This window comes from Salvia hispanica, chromosome 5 (assembly GCF_029641045.1).
Source record: "Salvia hispanica isolate PSC_SH4W2 chromosome 5, Shi_PSC_v1, whole genome shotgun sequence".
Taxonomy (NCBI): Eukaryota; Viridiplantae; Streptophyta; class Magnoliopsida; order Lamiales; family Lamiaceae; genus Salvia; species Salvia hispanica.
Genome location: NC_142696.1, coordinates 45,651,858 through 45,666,280, shown reverse-complemented (window position 1 = coordinate 45,666,280; position 14,423 = coordinate 45,651,858). Strand labels below are relative to the sequence as shown.

Below are 14,423 nucleotides of genomic sequence, written 5' to 3'. Positions count from 1 at the left end.
ATGAAATAAAATGAACAGGGCTTGTTGTGTTGTCTCGGGCTAAATTCCACGTGTTGATTGATATGCACAAAAACAAAGGTAAACACCACGGGATGAGATAGCTAATAATAGAGGTGAATAAAATGTATGAAATCCGAAAATTGAATCCGAATTAAATTGAAATTTAAAATTCGATTCAGACTTTTGATTCGGATGGGATTAAATTTTATAAAGTTCTAATGTTTGGATCAGGTAAGATGTTTTAAAATCTGAAGTATATTTATATTTGTATGCAATTTTAGGTTTTTGGTTAAATTGAATTGGGCAAAAATCTGATCCAATTCCCAATGAATTTTATACATTCAAAATTGGAGCAGGGATATAGTAAAAAAACAAAACGGCTGAGGCAGATTAATTGTCAGAAAACGAGAAATATGTGAGTTTTCACTTTTCACTTTTCGCCGTCTCAATACCAAACACAGTTAAACAAGGTTAAACTCTGCCGCACAATCGCACCACACGCTCTTCGTCTCTGTCTCTCCAACTCACATCTCTCCAGATCTGCTGCTGCTTCATTATTCACAAATTTTGCTTTATCGGTATCTGTTTCAACTTCATTTCTTTTGCATCTTCTTTTGCATCTCCCGTACCTTTCTGTTTGCTGCATTTCTGTAAAATTGCGTTTATTTTGGACATGTTTTTGTGATTCTTCGATTTATTGTTCGGGCATTTTCTCTTGTAATCGTAGTTTCTTTCCGAATTCTATTCTAATTATGCTTTCGCTTCATTATTTGGCGTCGGATCCATTCAGACGGAACCATAATTTTCATGCTGATTAGTTGGTGATATGTTCAATTGAGTTCGCGGAGTTGACATTTTTTTTCTCTGTATTAATTATCTGATGTTCAGCTCACTCTGTTGACATTTCTATGAACACTACTCTGTGGCTACCTTATGTAGATTAAGCTCATTGAATTTAGTGGCTTACAAGGAAATCATGTTTAAATAGCATTAGTTAGTACTGTAGATTGAGCTTTTGGGTAACTGAGTGCGAAATGAGCAAAAAGACCTTGGGAGACTTTTAGGGAATTGTTAGAGTTGCAAATGAAGATATATAGTGAATCAGTTGGGACGTTACATATTTTAGAACGAGTTTGTTTGAGATCCGATGAAAGTGACTAACAAAATAAATGGAGTGCATGTCTATGTACTTGTGGGGTTTGACTAAAGTGAAACTGAAAACCGAATGAGTCAAGGATCTGAGGGAGCTCGTTTTTTTCGTAGTAGCTTTATATGATCACTTTACTCACAAATTTATGTCTTCTGTCAAAAGTTAAAAACGATACTAAATTATGCAGGTGCATTTTTTCTGGTTATATATATAAGATTGAAGAGGAAGAGCAAAAAGAGTTACTATGATTCTGTAGTGGTTGTTCAACCAGCTGTGGAATATTTGTATCTTGTAATGGATCTGTCAGGACCAAATTAACCACATACTCAATCTCTTTCCAAACCGGGGCTGAATCAATTAGCTGTGATAGCAGTATGAGTCTGGCTCAGGGAAAGAATGACATTGCTGAGGATAAGGAGATTATTGAAGATGTCAAAGATATAGCTATTTATCAACCGAGGAAAAGACTGAAGACGGAAGACCTATCTGATCTCCCGAGAACTCATGTGGAATCTTTTTGTGAGGGGGGTGATTTATCCTTTGGAAATGAGAGCCAACTTAGGGAAAATCATTCTTTGGTTCAGCCCTCTTCAGAATTTCAAAGTACTCCCATGAATAAAAATGACAGAACACTGACTGGAAAGTCAGATGATACAAATGAAAACGGTGATACTGACATGCATGAACTTATGACTGGAAATGATGAAATGTTTAATGTAGAATCTACAAAGAAAGATACAAGTGAGCTCCCAGGAGTAGCTTCTAGTGGTGCATGTTGCAAAGATTTTCCTATTCATTTGGGCATTGAGGATCAATGCTTCTCCACACATGCAACAACAAGAAGTACGTCTTGTGATGATGGTATGCTAGTAAGCAAACACCTGGAAGAACTCCATGATGAGGCAAAGAAAATAATTAATGTGGTTGATGGTGATGCGTTGAGTGAGGTTACTCGATCATACCATGAGGAACAGTCTGTGTCATCACACGATGATGACATCTCTTTAGATGATACACAAGCTGTTGTTCGTGAAACCATAAATGTCTTAGTTGATAGGGTTTTTTCTGTCAACATGAAGAAGAAGCTTCTTGTTCTTGATTTGAACGGATTGCTTGTTAATATATCCTCATATATACCTTACGATTATGACCCAGATGATATAATAATGAAGAAAGCAGGTACATGAATCAGTTGTAAGTTGGTGCTTCAGATGCTGCTCAACTGTTTACTGATATTATTCTAATTTTTCTCAGTTTTTAGGAGGCCTCACTGTGATGATTTTCTAAACTTCTGCTTTGAGAAGTTCAATGTTGGTTTTTGGACTTCAAGAACAAAGTATTTTTCAACCTTTGCCTTTTCTTGATTAAGTCTCTCTATCTCTCTCTCTATTCCCACATCAAATTTTGCTTTAAGTTCTTGCCATATGTATATTGCCTATTTATTCTCTTGTGTCCTTGGAAAGTCTGTGACCTATTCTAATCTGACATGTGCACTGATGGAACCTTTGCAGGAGAAATATGGAGCCACTTCTTGATTTTCTTTTAGGGAATAATAAGTCAAGGTTGCTTTTTCATTGGGTAAGCCAATAAATTTATTTCCAGTTTCCCCCCTATTTTGCTGTATCAATCTGGTTTGTTCATTGAGTTTTCTAGTTCAATTTCTTGGCATGTAAAGCATTAGAAGGGACTTGAGCATTGAATCTAGCATGCCCTATATTTTCAAGCTTAGAATCATGCTTGTATGTGTGTATATGTCCACTTTGCTTGGTTTCCTGCCTGTGTATCTCGGCATTTTATATTTGCTTGAAAGGAAATTAAATTGCATTAGATTTCATTCTGATTTCCAACTTTTTGTTTCATTGAAACTGGTTGCACGTACTTACACAGCTGGAAATTTGAAGAATGACGAAAGCATTACTCTCTGGAGATTTTCTTTTTTCACTCTAAAAAAGATTAAAATGTGAATGCTTCAATATCTTACATAACTTTAATTATGCAAGTATCTAATTACAATAAAGTAATAAGCTAATCTCTTGTATTTCTTAACAAGAGACTCAAGCCCCAAAGTATAAACACAATAAATTGTGTGACTACAGATTACAGAACTGGTAATCTTTGGATTTAGAGCCTTAGACATAACATTTGGAGGAAAGAAGCTGAGATCATCCGTTTTTTTAGCTGGTCTTTCAACAAACCTCATGAGTCATGACTAGAGTAATACTATAGAGAGTACTAGACTGCTAGTGAGGCAAATTGTTCATAGCTTGAGGTGAATTTTGTCATATATTGTAAGATTTGGTGTATGCTGGAGTTGAAGATGTTTTAAAAATGCTTTCTTTTGTAGGTGTATTTACAGTGAGACTCTTTCATTTTTGCCTTTTGAACTTTATTTTCAGAGGATTTATGTTCACTGGACTCAGCGAATATTGTTCTCACTTTCCATCTCTGTCCAATACATGGCCAAATACTTATCAAAATCTTCAGATGTATATTTATGGCAGTAACTTTTATAAGCACAGATAGAGAATCTCGCACATCTTAGAGCATGCTCCCTTGTAATGTGAAAACGTAACTATGAGGAGGACTTAGCTTTTTCTTTCTTCAAATGATGTACGATTTACGCCACATATAATGTTCTGAGTGTGTAGGTTAAACCCGCTCCCTGCCTTTTGAGATGCAACGAAGAGACTCCTTTTTTCTCCTCTTGATGTCAGGGGAAATGAGTACTACCTGTTCTTTCTCTGCTAAAATTGGATTTCTGCTGAAATATTGATTAACAATATACTGGCATTGTCTCTTTTAGAATCTTTTGCACGTATGTACAGATGCAAATATACTTGTTTCGCGTCTTTACAAAGTGCATGCATTATCTGATTCTTAATTAGTTTCTCCATCTGACTAGAAACCCCTTTTATAGGATCAATCGCACTGCACTGATTCAGGTTATTATACTGTGGAGAAAAAAGACAAGCCTCTTCTCTTGAAGAAACTAAAAAAGTTATGGGATAAATGTGAGCCTGGTCTCCCATGGGAGAGGGGAGTGTATAACGAATCAAATACGCTTTTATTAGATGATTCTCCCTATAAGGCTTTAACAAACCCTGTAAGTATAATTTGTTCTCTCTTTCTCTTTCCAGTAAATAATCATTTGGTCCAATCTTTTATGTGATCTGGTGAAAGTTTATCTCTGAAAGTAACTGTGCATATGTTTGCAGCGATACACTGCAGTCTTTCCTTACAGTTACTGCTTCGAAGATGTAAAAGACAATTCATTAGGTGAGTTCTATTATGTATGCAACTCATTTTCACGTGGAACTTCCTTCTGAAATCATTCTTATAATTTGATTCTTTTGGTTGTTATTCTTAATGCATAACAGCCATCAGCCATCCATAATATAATGTTAGGACTCATGTTTTCATAATCACTTAGCTGGGCACTGCCCAAATCTCCTTAAAAAAGAAAGAGAGACAGAAAGGAAGAAAGAGACGAGGAGTTTTATTGAAAGATGTACATGTTTGACCACATATAACGCAAGAAAGGAATCAGTATGCTAGGTTACAAGTAAGTAGATTGCTTATTGATGTTGTTGAACCGTAATCCGTAATAGACTAACTATATTAATTCATCTGTCATGTAAGAATTTCACGAAAGCATAATGACCAGATCCAGTGACATAGGAATGACTGGACATGGGATTTTGTTACTTGATTAGAAAACTGAGTGCAAAAATGGCCAAGGGTGGGTGAGCATTGTTATGGATTGGAAACTGTGTTTGCAGTACTCTTAAATATATAAACTCTTCCTATAATATTAGAAGTAGGTTTTATACTTGGCGAACCTTAACTTAGTTCAGGTCAGCATGCCTGTAAGGATAGGTTGGGATCGAGCAACTTATTGAGGATGAGACAAACACCGGGAATTCAAGATATTTCTGAAGACAACAAACACTGGGTTTTACCAGTTCTTTAATTTTTGATCACATGTATTTCTGTTGCATATCATAACATGAAGTAGCTTACATGCTTATGAAACTGTTGTTAGAGTATTATGCAATTGCACACTAGTAAAATTTAATTTTCCTTTGCATAACTGTCACTTTATTCTCTTCCCAACTCACCATTCGTGTCTTGAATGCATATAGAGATTGTGTGACAACTGACAATCAGTTATCTTATTTTGTCCTATGTAGGGCCTGGAGGTGATCTCCGTGTTTACTTAGAGGGGTTGGCCGAAGCAGAAAATGTTCAAGAATATGTAAAGCAAAACCCATTCGGCCAGAGGCCCATAACGGAGAAAAACCCTTCCTGGGGTTACTATCGCAAGGTTATCGCAGCAAACTCCACACCGCCACGAGAAACAGATGCAGGCAGCCATCGAAATGAACAGTAAGTCTTGATCCCAATGTCCCACGTGAATCACAATTTTGCCCAGACATAGATTTTCTGTTTAATTGACGTAAAGCATCAGAATCATCAGTCTCAGCTGCTGCATAAAGCAAAGCAGATTTAATCGAGCATCCACTGTTGTTTTTTGTTTCTGAATGCTCTTGTTAACTTTTTTCTTGTGTGGAATAGTTTTAGTGTGAGTTTCACAGATCTATGTTTGGTAAAGGGATGATTAGTAAAATGTAATCTGAGGTAGATTTTGTATGATGTGGTTTGCTATGCAAAGCACCCTTTTGAACTACAGGTGTTTTGATCTGTAAAGACATATCGTATGACTACGTAGTACTGGCTTAGTTGAGTCGCACGTCTATTGGCTTGAGTTCGACTTGTTTAACTTATAGTACTAAACTTGAGCTTGGCCCGAGCTCCAGACTGATTTTTCAACTTTTATGTGAGGGTGTTGTGTTACCAACTTACCAGCGTATTCAACAGTGTCATCTAGTATAACATATACTTCGTGCTGTGTTTCCTATCTAACAACTACAAAATACTATTGCGATTCAGAAAATCAATTTGAAAAGAATCTGGATACAAATCGGATTCCTAGGGTGCATGTAGCTGAACAACAAGATTAAGGGACAAGATTCGTTCTTTAAATTTGCTAAATGGATATATAACATTCCGTATATGTTTGGCTGCAATTTGGGGTTGTACCAGTTTATTACTCCTTAGAATGTGTTTGGTTTGCCTGTTAGGAGGATTAAATGCATGATATAATCAATTTCTATTGTTTGGTTTGCTTTTTACCATTCTTGTTCAGCCCACATTAAAAGCTCTAGCCCGCCTAGTTAAAGGCCATTCCTTTAGCTAGGCTAACTATCCAAAGTTGGGCTGCTACAAAACAAGAGAGAATGTTTTTGAAAGAAGAGGAAATTGAATTATCTAAATACCCATTAACTAGCTTGATATAGAGCTGCAACATAATTGTATATTTAAAGCGTTTTCTCTTCCATGCAATAGTGAAGGCAGAAGAATGTTCCAATTTGCCAATAGCATTTTTGACAATGTCGTCATCAAGGTAGTCGTGCATTTTTCAAACTAAGAAATCCAACACGAGATTCAGAAAGATGATAGACATAGGCCAAGTCCTATAGTGAAGGCTGAAGAAGGTGCCAATTTGTCAATAGCATTTTTGACAATGTTTTTGTCGTCAAAGCAATCGAGCATTTTTCAAACTGAGAAACCCAACACGAGATTCAGAAAGATGATAGACATAAGCCAAGTCCCATAGTGAAGGCAGAAGAAGGTGCCAATTTGTCAATAGCATTTTTGACAATGTTTTTGTCATCATAGCAATCGTGCATTTTTCAAACTGAGAAACCCAACATGAGCCAAGTCCCATTGAGGAGGAATTCGTTCCACTCCTTTCCTCAAGCCACAAATATTAAATTGCGCTATTCACTATTATTAACTATTTTAGTTGTTAAATTGAAAAACAATGAACAATTATAACACATAAACTCATTCATTCATTACAGAAATTAAAAATTACAAATCCTATATAAAAGTTACAAATTTATAGAATAAAAATGGAGTGGAAAGGATAAATATATAGAAAATATAACGATAATTTAACCTACTTAGGGGTGGGATATAGATATCGGGTATTGGGTTTACCCGTACCCGACCCGATATCCACCGGGTATTGGATACCCAATATCTAATTTTATGGGATTGTGTATGGGATTGGATACTGAAATTTAAGATAAATCAGGTATTGGATAACCCGAATGAGTATCGGATATTACCCGAATATCCAATTTTTTATTTAAAGTATTTTTTAAATTAGGTTTAGCCATTTTAGGCTTCAAGAGCTGAGCCAATTTATTTACTAATTACAATTTACTAGGTTAACTTTCTCCAAACTTATATAAATAAGTCGATCTCTCTTACTCTAGGTCACGGCTTCTCCAAACTCTCAAGTTTTACGTATTGCATAACCAATTCATGTGGTTTTTATATTTTAGTTAATTATTTTGACTTTTGAACTATATTATTGGTTGCTTTTATCGTTTAATTAAATGCATAACTTTTAGTAGTATTATTTTACTTACTGGGTCCTATTCTAATGCTTATAGCATCCTAATCCAAAATCAAGACTAAATCTCCACCCTTGGATTTTAAAATGAGTGGATGAGATTAAAGCTCACAAATCTCAATAAATAGTAGACAAAATATCAACAAAAGGGTAATATCGTCATTATGTTATCATATGATAATTTTCGTGAGTGTTTTTTTATATCAACATTGTGTATTACAAATATCAACAATATGACATTAGAATATCAACACAAGGACAAGAAAATATCAACACATTTTTATTGAGATTGGACATGCATAATATTGAGATTTTGCCTACAATATATTGAGATTTTTTGTTGCATTTGTTGATAAAAGCTGCTTATCAACATGTACGAAAATTGAAATATAATTTATCAAATTTCATCACCCGAACATCATCGGAACATATGCAATTGATATCTCGTTGGAATCCTTATTAAATTATCTTCAATTTGATATATTTTTTGCGAAAAAATAATTTAAATTGAGAGAGTTACGTAAATTTAAAGATTTGAGATGATTTTGAGGAGAGAGAAAGTAGTTAGTTATAATTACTACATATAGGATTTGACATTAATACCCTTTCAATTTAATTAATAATTATTTAAATTTAAAATATATTACACTTTGACATTATATCAACCACAAGATCTTCTAATCTAATTATATCAACCACAAGATCTTCTAATCTAATAGTTAAAAATTGGTCTCAATTTTGGATTGATAATTAGTTAGCAAATGATCACATCCCTTTACTTACATATTGCATAACCAATCGCCATTAATATAATCATATACTTTAAAAATAAAAGTAACTCATTTTTTTATAGTTTTGTACTACAAAATAAATGCAACATTAAAGATATTAGTCAATTTAAATATTTCGATATTTATAGTAATATAATAAAATTAATTTTTTTTATTAGTTATTAACACACGTAAAGAATCGGGTGTTTGGGTACCCGATACGTCGGGTATGGATACCCGGAGCGGGTATTGGAGTACCCGAAAATATATCGGGTCGGGTTTTAGATAAATATTTAGATGATTTTTGGGTTTGGATACCCAGTTTTTTCGAGCCGGGTATCCATGGATACCCGTATTTTCACCCCTAAACCTACTATTCGAAATCAACAACCAAGAAGTGGAAAAAATGTTAATAATGCAACCCCTGAAATTAAAATAAATAATTAAAAATGAGTGTTTGCGGAATTTAGTCGAATTGAATATAAGAAGAAGCGGGCAACTTAAAACATAGTAATCACTAAGCAAAGCCTCTCCTCTCCTCTATTCTCTAGAAAAAGAGAAGAATGGCTTCGTCGATATATCAACGATATCATCCAACGTTTTTACGGATGACCGGACAAGCATCCGGACGTCGGTGCTATCCACATTCTGGCAGCAGGCGTGGCTCACGCGGCTCCATCTCAATTTATATTATGCAATTGATGCGACGAAACAATTTTACTTTCATCACCAGATCACTGAAGCTATCAATTCATCCATTGATGTGAGAAATTCCAATAGCTGAGTCCATAACAACATTATTTCGTGCAAAATACACCTGTTGATAACAACATTACTCACACATGTATCTTACACACTGCTGCATGAAACAAGAAAACAACAATTTGAGGTGAAAACCCATTCAACGCCTAAAGTTGAGGGGCATGACGACTTCCCAAGTGAAGCCGGGCTCCTGTCTTCCAAAGTGACCGTATGCTGCTGTCCTCAAGAACCTCCCGTTGTTTCCCCTCTTTAAGTCCAAGTTGATGGGGATCATCCCGGGCCTGAAGTCATAATTCTCCCTCACGATCTTTGACATCTGCTTGTCTGGGATCTTCCCAGTGCCAAACGAGTCGACAAAGATGGATAGCGGCTCAGGCACACCATACGCGTACGACACTTGCACCATGCACCTCTGTGCAAGCCCATCCGCGACAATATTCTTGGCAGCCTTCCTGGCAAGGTAAGCACCGCTTCTTTCTAGCTTGGTTGGATCCTTCCCAGAGAAAGCAGCACCGCCGTGGGCACCCCAGCCACCATACGTGTCAGTGGTGATCCTGCGACCAGTGAGACCATGGGATCCACCAATAACAAAGGGGTTCAGGTGGATGATTGTCTTCTCATCCACGTCAGGGATTGCGTAGTTGATGACGTGCTTCCTGAGTTCCCTTGCAATCTCATCATTAGTAACAGTCTCATCATGCTGAGTCGAGATGACAACAGTGTGGACTCTGATCGGATCCACAGCACCATTCACATTGCGGTACTCAACTGTGACTTGGGTCTTTCCATCAGGTCTCAACCATGGGCATGTCCCATCCTTACGGACCTCAGAAAGACGAGCGCCTAATTGTGTGGCAAGCACATGGCTGAGAGGCATGCACTCAGGGATGGTCTCGTCCGTGGCATAGCCAAACACGGATACCTGCTCATCAGCACCAATCTCCTCTGGCCGGCCTTGAGCAATATCCGGACTATGCTGCTCAATGTTGACAATAACCTTGCATTTGTCAGCATCAAGACCAACATCATCAGAAATGAATCCAATCTTACGACAAGTGTCACGCACGATCTTCTCATAGTCTACGTTGGCCCTGCTTGTGATCTCACCAAAGACCATCACCATGTTGGTCATGGTACATGTCTCACATGAAACTTTGCTTTCGGGATCTTGCTCGAGGCAGGCATCAACAACTGCATCAGATATCTGGTCGCAGAGCTTGTCCGGGTGTCCCTCGTTCACACTCTCAGAAGTAAACAAGAAGGTCGGGTGTCCCTCGTTCACACTCTCAGAGGTAAACAAGAAGGTCGGGTGTCCCTCGTTCACACTGAAGAGAGTCTCCATTTAACAATACTGCATACAAAATCCAAACTTAAAATTTATTTCTTAAAAACTAGAATTAATAACTAAGTTGGCTCAATCAATCATAAATCCATGTATCCAACAAATAATGTTAATTTAAAACCTCAAAACAGAGACGCATATAACCCTCGATTTTTGCATGAATCCCTAAATTTAAACATGAAAGATCTGCAAGCCTACTCTAAAAATCACACACAATAAAACCACACAGAACATGATCTGTCATATTCATACTGTGCTCCATAAATAATAAATTGTCATTTATTTTCTGTGAGTTTCGGAATATGTTTAAGATAAATTGCTTCTTCGTTTCAATTTTTGTAAACACATTACATACCTATTGAACATTTTAAAATACAATAATTACAAAAATAGCAACAATTCAAAGCAATAAGCGGCACACAAGCAATATGACGTTGAATCAAATAAATTCCATGAGCCAGAAACTTGATTTGGTTGAGACTGTGTACCTTAAAAAGATAAACCCAACTCAAAACTGCAGAGGATCGAGAAAGGTTTGGAATTCTCAAATGTATTATATGGGGCTTATTTATAGATAGGATATAAACATTTTGTGTAATCCCCAAAATCTACTTGAAATTTGATTCTACACTGATTCGAAACCATTGATTTGATTTAGGATTTCGTTTTATTTTTTTAGTGTTATTTTTATTATTTATTTTCATATATTGTGGTGTATCAGTATGAGGCAGGCATATATTAACTACGAATTTATTTTATAAATCTAAAGGTATTGATTTGTCACATTTTTATTATTTATATTCCTAGATTATAAAGATTTAATTTGATTTGTTTAGTCTTATAGTATAGTAGTTTTATTATTTACGTTCATATATTGTTACGATTTGACCTATAGCGATAATCTTTCGTATTTTCATATATTATTAGCATTTATTTAGTCTTAGTTTTATTATTTATTTCCAAATACTCAGGTGCATGTGCAAGGTAGGTGGGTATTATTTTGGAAGTTCATGCTCACGGTATAGATCTATAGATGGATTCTAGTTGTAGAGAAAATAATACTTACACTTTATGTGATTTTATTTATAAATCTGGAATATAATGTGTTGTCATATTTTTATTATTTATTTTCATAGTATTTTGATTTATTTATTCTTATCTCTATTAAAGATTTATTTCTATTAATTGTTAGTGGAGTATTTGATTTGAAACAATTAATTTTGTATTTTCATACTCGTAGTTGATGCATTTCTTTTGAGCAACGATTAAGAAATTGATATGTTAAAGGTTAAAGTAGATATATTTAATTAAGAGAGACGAAAAAATAATAAAGTATGAGAGGATAAAATTTTTGCAAAAAAAATGAGATGACTCAATTATCTTAGGACAACCAAAAAAAAATATGACTCAATTACCTTGGGATGAAGGGAGTACATTATTACGATTTAATTTCACTTGTTTAATTTTATTTTTATTATTTATTTACGTGCTACTTTTAGTACTATTTGATTTGAAAAAATATCCTTTTTTTTATCTCCACATATTTTAAATGTTAGCGTGAGGTTGTCTCGTTTTATTTGAACTTTTATTCATGGATAAATTATGTGTTCATCTTTTATGAGCACCATGCTCCTATAATATTATTTGTTTTATTTTTATACATTTCACTAGCCTATTATTCATGCTCATGGACTTTATTGTAGGCCTGCTTAACTGGTTCTCCGGTTCTCGGGTATCCGGTGCCGGAGCCGGAACCGGTCGGGTAATTGAGGAACCGGGAACCGGAACCGGTTCCGGTTCCGGTTCTTATGCTTTTGAAAATTCCGATTCTGGTTCTACCCGGAACCGACCGGTTCTTACCCGGAACCGAATAATATATCAATTTTAGATATTATAAAATTTAAATTAAAATTAAAATAATAAACTAAGCATATTTCATTTGTTTTATTATTCATAAAATATTTTTGATTATCCTATTAGCAAAAGTGATTACTGCCTTTGCAAAAAGAAAGTATTACTTTTTGTGATCAATCTTCAATTTTTCGCACCTTTTATTAGATCAAAATTATTTGTTGATTCGCTCCTATTATGATAACTCAAAAATAATTGAAATTTTTAAAAAATAACTCATAATTAATTAAGATTTTTTTATTATAAAAAATCAAGTTTAAAGTGAATGATTAAATGTATTAATATATCGATTTTTTTCTAAAATCAAAATAGAGTAATTAAGATTTTGGTCTTTTGAATATTATTGCCTTATTAGAATATTGGTTTCGTATTTTGTTGTGTATAGATTGTAATTTTTAGTGTTAGATTTTTTTAGTAATTTATTAAATTATTGTTTTAGGTATTTAAATATTGGTTGATGCATATTCTTATCTTGTTGATTTGCATTTTTTGTATTTTTTGTGTTTATTTGGACTTTTAGGTATTAATTATTTTAGGTATTTATTGAATTATAGTTTTTAGGTATTGGAATATTGGATTATGAATATTGTTGTTTTGATGATTTGTATTTATTTGAATTTTTCGGTATTAATTGTTATATTTCTATATGTTGAATTATTTAAAAAAAATTAAAATTGAAACTACAAATCGTTTCCGGTTCGGAACCGGAACCGACCGGTTCTTATCCGGCCGGTTCGGAACCGAAACCGGCCGGATCCGATTCTTCCGGTTCCCAAATTTATGATAATTTGTAACCGGGTACCCGGTCAACCGGACCGGGTAGAACCGGAACCGGCCGAATAAGCAGGCCTACTTTATTGCCAATCTTTTTGTAGACAAATGTCTACTACTCCCGTCACTCCATCGTTAAGATTCAACCTAAATATTATAGCCTATTATTCATGCTCATGGATTTAAATATTACGTGGACAATAAACTTTCAAAACAAAAAGACACTGGAATATCCAATAATGAAAATCCTAGATGCGATATAGGATTAGCATTGGGCTTTTAAATAGTGGGCCGAACGATTAAAGCAGTTGAGCACCAATATTGAGATCAATCGAATATAGAGGCTTTTTGCTGAACTACTCCAATATGCCTTAAAAAAATGCTTAGTTACTTGATTTTACAATAAGCTCCCGATATTTTAAATAAATCAGCTCAATGAATTAAGATATTTATCAAGAGAGTGTTGATTACTACTACTACTACTACTACTTAATAGTATTCGATATACTTGGACATTGTTTCCTGAAGGATTTTTATAAGACTCTACTACTACATTACTTTCTTTTTCAAGGGGGTTAAGATTCCAATATTTAACACTGGGGACTTGGTTCATAATAATAATGATCTTTCTAATATTTTGTTCTTCTAAATATTCAATGTAACTATAGATTGCATTGTAGATCTTATGTGAATCTTATTCACTAATGTGCATATAATATATCGAATTAAATTTTTTAGGATTTTAAGGGTGAAAAATGTATTGTTGGTGGTGAGTTGTGGAATGAGAATACTATGGCTTATGAGTCCAATCGCTTCTTAACATTTAATTTAGTCACTTTCTTATTCGAAAAAAGGTTAAAAAGATTTATTTTGCACATATATGATTAATTCACATCAATTAATGCCACCCCATTCATTTAATTTTGGTAGTTAAAATTGACCCCTCACCAATTTTCACACCTAACTTGCGCGTGCAGCGTTTAATCCTTATAAATTTTCAACATTAATTACCATTTCTCATGGAATGTAACCATTTTTCTTCGGAGGCTGCAATACATATGTAAATATATTTAATGATTTTATCTGTATGTGAAGTAGCAATTATTGCCAACCATGTGGTTGCAAGTGCATTTCAAGAAATAGATCGTTGTCATTTTTTTTATTTATATGGAGTAGTTTGCATTTATAAAAAAGCCTATGTTATTTACATTTACTACACTATATTGTGTGATA

The 14,423-nt window shown here is 34.5% G+C and overlaps 2 protein-coding genes across 3 annotated transcripts; one reads left to right on the top strand and one right to left on the bottom strand.

Moving 5' to 3' along the window:
* Nucleotides 1-383: 383 nt before the first annotated feature.
* On the top strand, nt 384-6,020 carry LOC125190527 (uncharacterized). 2 transcript variants are annotated; one of them, XM_048087849.2, is made up of 7 exons: nt 384-578; nt 1,366-2,329; nt 2,405-2,486; nt 2,662-2,728; nt 4,068-4,253; nt 4,366-4,426; nt 5,341-6,020. In XM_048087849.2, the coding sequence occupies exons 2-7, from the start codon at nt 1,525-1,527 to the stop codon at nt 5,538-5,540; spliced, it is 1,401 nt and encodes a 466-aa protein (XP_047943806.1). In that variant the 5' UTR covers nt 384-578; nt 1,366-1,524; the 3' UTR covers nt 5,541-6,020. The 2 variants fall into 2 exon arrangements, with proteins under 2 accessions (XP_047943806.1, XP_047943804.1); XM_048087847.2 differs by having other exon boundaries at nt 1,338-2,329.
* A 3,139-nt stretch (nt 6,021-9,159) lies between these two features.
* On the bottom strand, nt 9,160-10,513 carry LOC125189239 (S-adenosylmethionine synthase 2-like). The gene has a single exon (XM_048086535.2). The coding sequence runs from the start codon at nt 10,506-10,508 to the stop codon at nt 9,306-9,308; it is 1,203 nt and encodes a 400-aa protein (XP_047942492.1). The 5' UTR covers nt 10,509-10,513; the 3' UTR covers nt 9,160-9,305.
* Nucleotides 10,514-14,423: the final 3,910 nt, after the last annotated feature.